At 31.1% G+C, this 6,962-nt stretch overlaps 1 protein-coding gene across 1 annotated transcript; it reads right to left on the bottom strand.

Annotated features, from left to right (window-relative positions):
• Positions 1–1,121: 1,121 nt before the first annotated feature.
• On the bottom strand, positions 1,122–3,209 carry LOC115696702 (disease resistance protein RPM1-like). Its single transcript, XM_061118696.1, has one exon. It carries the CDS (start codon positions 3,207–3,209, stop codon positions 1,122–1,124), a length of 2,088 nt encoding a protein of 695 aa, XP_060974679.1.
• Between the last annotated feature and the right edge of the window lie 3,753 nt (positions 3,210–6,962).

The raw sequence follows: 6,962 nt of genomic DNA, 5'->3' as shown, positions 1-6,962 counted from the left end.
GAGCTTAATGAAAATCTTGTTTACTTAAAACAGTTAAAAGTAAACTATATATGCATAATGGTCTCAAATTTTGACCATTAGACTAGATTTGCATATATGTAGCCTTAGTAAGATCTCAGATTCAATCTCAAACAAAGCAGAATTATGTCCTGATATTCTCAACTGTTCTTTGACTCCCATCATGCATAATAATGAACATTACCCATTCAATTTCTTGTACCTTGAACCATTTGTTGTTCTCTAACAGAACACTAACATTGATTGTTCATATATGAAAAACAAATCCAAGTCAAAGAAGCACCCAGTATAGAATTCTTTTGAGTTGAGCACTAAAGAATAGCAATAAAATAGAGAAGAATGAAAATTTACAAAAATGTTGCATCTTCTTCAAACAAGCCAAAATATAATTTACAAACCAGAGAGTAAAACAAAGAAAAACTTCTCTTAAAGCCATCGACCCTGAACTCCTGTTTCCAAATTCCCCTGGCCAATGAAAACACTTGAAATGTGTTTTACTTTTAAGTAGTTCTCATGTTGACTTCCACTATATATAGTTTCTGTCAATTCTACACACAAATCTACCAAATAAAGATATTCAAGGCTTCTTAGGTATTCAATTCCAAATGGTAATTTGTTCAGCAATTTGCAATTCTCCAAACTCATAACTTTGAGATGAGTCAATGCTTTGTCTTCCACTATCACCCTTCTTAAGTTGTCCATTTCTACAACATAGAGCTTTTCAAGCTTTAAGAAACTCCCAGCTTTAAAACATAGCGACTCCCCATCATAAGCTCCTTTCAAAAACGCAAGTAATACTAAATTGGGCAAATTTTTTAATGACTCTAGAGGATCTACTTGCAACCTACAACCAGTCAAACGTAATCTAGACAAGTTTGTAAGGTTTTGTAATCCTTCTAGTGACTTTTCCACACGTCCAGTTATATATAGTCTTTGAAGTAATCGAAGAGATGAAAATGATTTAAACTTCAAATTGAGGACTTCATCTTCTGTCCTTGAATCAAAACGTAATGAACTAAGAAACTTTAATTCATGAATAGAAGAAAATAGTGAATCTACATGCTCAGCTCCAAGTTTTAGGATGCCTAACATAGTCAGTTGTGTTAATTTCCTATGGACACTAGAAACTCGGTATCACCAAGTTTTGCCTCAACACAGTTTAGTTTTCTCAAGGAAGAAAGAGAATCTATTCCTTTTAAAGCCTTAAAACCTCGCATTACTGGTGAATTTTTATAATCATAAAGTAATACATGCCGTAAACACTCTAAGCTTAAAATCTCCTTAGGCAGCTCTTGTACAAAAGTATTTTTGAGGTCTAGTGTTTCAAGATGTCTAAGATTAGCAATAGAAGGTGGAATTGAACTTACATTGGTGTCTCTTAAACACAGGTATCGTAAATGGTATAGCTTTGTGATATCTTTTGGAAATGTGGTCATTGGTACACTTGTACAATCCAACACCTTGACAAGTCTTGACCCCTTTTGAGAAAATGAAACATTAATTTCTTTGGTGAATACGAGAAAAGAACGCAGTTGGGATAGTTGATTCTCCCGTAATGTATCTATTTTTGTTCCTTCATGGACACATAGTCTTCTAACACTTTTGGGGAGCCTTCTACTACTCTCTTTATTAGTTATTGTTGCGAAGCTTTGATCTTTTGATTTAAGAAGCATAGTTTCTCTTAAAATGTCGTGCACTCGACAACTATTAACTCTTCCATCTAAGTATCTTTCAGTCACTTGGAGTAAGCTTCTATTAATAAGCTCATTGAAACAACCATGTCCCACTTCTTCTAACGATCTTCCTTCAATTTCTTCTATAAACCCTTCAGAAATCCACAATCGAATCAAAACATTGTGTTTAATCAAGTAATCCTCAGGGAATAAGCTTAGATACATGAGGCAATGCTTCAAGTGGTAAGGCAAATCATTTAAACTAAGTGAAAGTATGGCTTGCATGCCTTTCAGTTTTTTATTGCCATACAATTCAGCTTGTAGAGAACGCTCAACAATCTCGAATTCATCAACTCGATTCATGTCTTTTGTGGCCAACATGCTTCCTATTGCCACAATGGCAAGAGGCAATCCTTCACATCTTTTAAGGACGTTTCTTGAAATTTCCTCCAAATGAGAAGGACATGGACTACCTTGAAAGGCTTTAGCACAAAACAGAGCCCAAGAATCTTTAGAAGACAGAGGATTTAATGTCAAACTCTCACCACCAAGATCTTTAGTAGAGGAAGAAGCCACCAGTGCAATACGAGCTGTGATAATTATTCGGCTACCGTTGTTGTTATTCCTAAATATAACTTTCAATGCTTCCCATGCATCTACATCCCAAATGTCATCCAATACAATCAAATACTTTTTGTTACAAAGAAAATGAACAATGATTGTCTTTAGGAAGTGGGTGTCTGTGGACTTGTCAACTTCATTAGGAAGTGGTTGGTTAATAGCTTCATATAATTGCTGGATGATTTGCTTCAAAACTTCATCTAGCTTCAACGATTGCGAAACAGTAACCCAAGCTTGGATTTGATGAAAATGGGTCTTTACTTTTAAATCACCATAAACTGTATTCACCAAAGTGGTTTTGCCCAACCCTCCCATTCCAACAACTGCAGCCACTAGTAGTTGAGAAGTATTCTCCATAAGAAAACTCAAAAGATGTTGCTTTTGTGACTCAATTCCCACCAGCTGATCATCTTCCAACAACCGCGCATCATTTCTAAGCTCAGAAAAGTAACAAGGTTTAGTTCCAGAGCTCGGGCCAAGCCCGAGCTCTTTGAACCCATATCTCTTTCGCCCCTCAGAAATATCAGTAACTCTGAGTTTGATTTTTTTCAATTGGGAGGCAATACTACGACGAGCTTTCAAATTTTTTATTCCTTGAGTTGTCTTAGATAAATAAGCATAGAATCCAGTATGTCGCTTGGAATGCTCAAATCTATACAAGAAATCATCGATGATGTCTTCTGCATCGTAAGCAACCTCTCTAACTTGCTTAACCCAAACTTTGATTTCCTCATCTTCATCTTCCGCAGCATCAGCAGAGTGCAAGAAGGCTCTTATTCGATCCAACTTATTCTTCACAAAAGCAACGTCATTTCGAAATCCCCTCATGAGTTTCACCTCATCTTCCAACAACGACGACAGTTTCTTAAGTAGAAAAGTTACCACACTCTCTGCCATGATAATCCTTATTCAATCTCTGCCCAAGAAAACCTACTTTCGGAACTTGTTGGTGCTCTCTATGGTTTGTAAACTAATTACTTAATTGAAACAATACCGTTATTAGTGTTTTTGCCATTTTTATTGGATCGAGCTTATGTTTAAATTATTTTATTTAATCGAATAATGCATGTGACGACCATCCATTGTTTTATTTTAAATTATGAGGCTGTATTGCATGTGTTGTGTTTCTTGTTTAATGGTTTTGTTATAGGAGACTGAGTCTTAATTAACGTGATTTCACGTGCAATTATTGTGATGAAATTGTGTTTCTAAAATTTTGTTTATTGTGATTGAGTAGATTTTGATTTGTGTGAATAGCTGTGTTTCTCAAAGAAATAAGGAAATGTTCAGAGGTAAAGATAAAATAATATTATGGAAGAGGTTTCAATGGTTACATTTTTATTGTAACCATCATGGTTATATTTTTTTAAGCCATTGGATTACTATTAAATGGTTGTGATTAATTTGGAAATTAAATAAAAATAAATAATAAATAACTTGTAACCTGAAAGTAACCTAATCACTTATTTCCTTATAAAACTTTAATTAAGATTAACTATATTTTAAAATTAAATTAATTATAATTATTAATTAATTTTTTGCAATTTATTACTATATAAGGATCTTTTAGTAATTTATTTTTTTATACTTAAATTATTTAAAATTTTATAACAAAACTTTTTATAATTTAAAATTATACACATAAAATTTCATAATTTAAATTTTATTATACTTGTAATCTTAATTTTAAATTATTACACTTAACTATTTAATTTTTTATTTAAATATTTAAAAAGTAAAAAATGAAATAAGTTGAAGGATTTTTTAGAAAAAAAAATGGCTGCACTTGTTATCGATTGATTAGCTTGAGGCCTGATACTTAGTTCATATAATTGTAACAAAATAATTAAATATCATTTAAAAATAATTAATTATTTGAAAATTTATTATAAGAAGAGAATTTTAATTTGTGTCAAAAGAAGTTTAACTTTTGTAAAAAAAATAAATTTTATTGTAAATATTATAATTAAATAGCTTAATTATTAAAATAATTCAAGTAAGGATTTAAATATAAATATTATTTGCTAAAAGAGGTCTTGTTAAATATTTAATTAATTATTTTAAGAAAATAGTTAATTATAATTAAATAATTCTAAAAAAAGAATGTCTATTTAGTTAATTATTTTAAGAAAATAGTTAATTATAGTTAATTAAATTTAAAAAAGGAAAGTCTACCTATTAGTAACCTGCTATTACAGGTTAAAGAAAAATGTAACCATATAGTTACAATAAAAATGTAACCATTGAATAGTCACCCATAATATTATATAGTAATTTGCATTGCAAATACTTATGTTTAATTCTCAATTGTTGATAAATATATAAGTTTTATTTATTTTTAACAGTAATAATATTTAAATTATATTTTTTGAACATCAATAAGTACCTAGTTATTAAATTTCTAGTCATTATTCATGTATCATTTTTCTATGGAAAAAAAACAGAAAAATACAAAAAATTAAGGGAAAAAATTCAAATTTACTATGGGCTGGCCCATTAAACATTTATACAGTCCACATACAAATATTTACAAAATTACCACATGCTCTAAACCTTCAGTCGCACGGAACGAACGATGAAGAATAACATACCTCAATCGTTCAAATTAGCAACACAACCAAAATAAAACTAAACCGAGGGAAATACCACCATTAATTCCAGCGAAATAAACTGGAAAAGAAGACCTACAATGATCTAAACAGAAAATTACGAAAAAAAAACCAGAAAAATTGTGAAGAAACTGAAATTACACATTTGTTTTTGGTTTTATTCAATCAAAACAACTCCCCCTAATATCGTAATCCAGATTCATGAAATGTAGATCTTTAACAAACAGATTTAGAGCTCCTCCCGAATCCAAAACAAGGTATGATGTGAGAAATTTTAAAAAAACCTCATGAATAATATATCTACGTTATATACAGTTGCATTTCGGTTGATTACTGGTTTCCAATGTGGAATATATTTTTTAAAAAACACAATAAGAAGAGCAAATTCGAATTAAGGTACAACCAGTTACGTATAAGTCTGTTTATTTTTTGTTTTAGTTTCCTTATAGTTGCATTATCGTTTTATGATAGTTAATTTATATATTATGCATGAATTTTATTTGACGGGGACCAAGAAATAGCAGTTATACGTGGTAAGTTTTGTGCAAATAGTTGCATATTAGTTTTATAATAGTTGAAAAAAAATATCTGATTCAAATAGAACTGATGAAAAACACAGGGTTCACAATTGGTAACAACTGACTTGAAATAACGAAAAGATCAGGAGCTCCCAATCAATCCAAATCTGGTATAAACAATACATGTAAGGTATATTCAGTTGCATAGTCGTTTTTTTACGATTTCAAAATATAATCAAGCAACAACTATGTTAATTGGAGTTAAGTTGTAAGTTTTTTCAAGTTGATTTATAGTTGCATCATTATTTCATAATAGTTGTATTCAATATTGTAGGAATTTATTTTGATAGAGAAAAAAGAGAAAACACTCAGACAAATAGTTAGTTTGTTTAATAAATTTAAAATGTTTCGTAATAGTTGCATCTCAGTTTTTTCATAGTTTCATAACATTATTAAAACAAAAAAAATAACAAAAACAGGGTTCAGAATTGGAAATACAAGACTTGAACAGAGGAAAGGAAATAGAAGTAAGTTTCTATTCTATTTCATAAATATCATTTTATTTTTTGTTATAAAAATCAGTATAAAAAATGTTTGGATACATTACTAACATTAGCAATAACAGAATCAAAACAGTTTCAAAATTGTTGCCTTACACTAATAATAATTTCAAAATCACAGGAAAAAGAAGATATTCCATTCATAGTCTTTTGCAATAGACAATTTGATGATCGAATGAATTATGAAAATTATGAAGCTAGTGGACAATACATTTCAATCAATTGTAGGTACGAAGAATTACAACGGAAGCTGAAAGAGGTCCTGGAATGCAACCAAGAAAACACTGTTCTGCAACTGAAATACCAAGGGAAAGAAGGATACCAACCGTTGAGGATAAAGGATGATCAAAGCCTGCATTTTGTAACAAAATACCTCAGATAGATCAGTAACAAAATCCCAGGATTTTGACTATGATGTTGAATGGTTCATAGCAACAGAATGTTGTAATGGTTTGTTGATGGGAACTTGAGTTAGGGGTGCAGTCACATGATGTAGTTTTGCTGGTGTAAAGTGAACCATGGGCCTTAACTCAATACTGGCTGGTGTAGTAGGAAATCCTGCAAATGCATTCTGGTGATTTCCCAGTTCAGAGTTTAAACTTTGACAACCAAATTGAATGTTGTGTTGTGAGGATGCTTCAGATGTTGCAGGTGTTATGGTGGCTGTTACAGATGATGAAATATGACTTGGTTGAGAAGATTCACCGCTGATTAATTGTCTTGGATGTGGTTGATCTTGATTTTTTAAACTTGGAATTGAAGAGATCAAAGAATTTTTGGCGAAACGAGTGAGTAATGGCCAAGTGTTACCCTTTGAGAAGTTAGTTCTATAGCGGTCATAACTTGAAATTGGAAGTGTCGAACCTTTCATTGTAGTTCTATATTCCAAATTTGGTTCTTCGCCATTATCTATCTTTTCAAGATAGATTAGACACTTATCAAAAGGATGTCCTAAGCACCCAC

The sequence above is a fragment of the Cannabis sativa genome, chromosome 7 (assembly GCF_029168945.1).
Source record: "Cannabis sativa cultivar Pink pepper isolate KNU-18-1 chromosome 7, ASM2916894v1, whole genome shotgun sequence".
NCBI classification, from domain to species: domain Eukaryota; kingdom Viridiplantae; phylum Streptophyta; class Magnoliopsida; order Rosales; family Cannabaceae; genus Cannabis; species Cannabis sativa.
The sequence above is the reverse complement of the archived record's forward strand: the minus strand, read 5'-3'. Positions and strand labels throughout refer to the sequence as shown.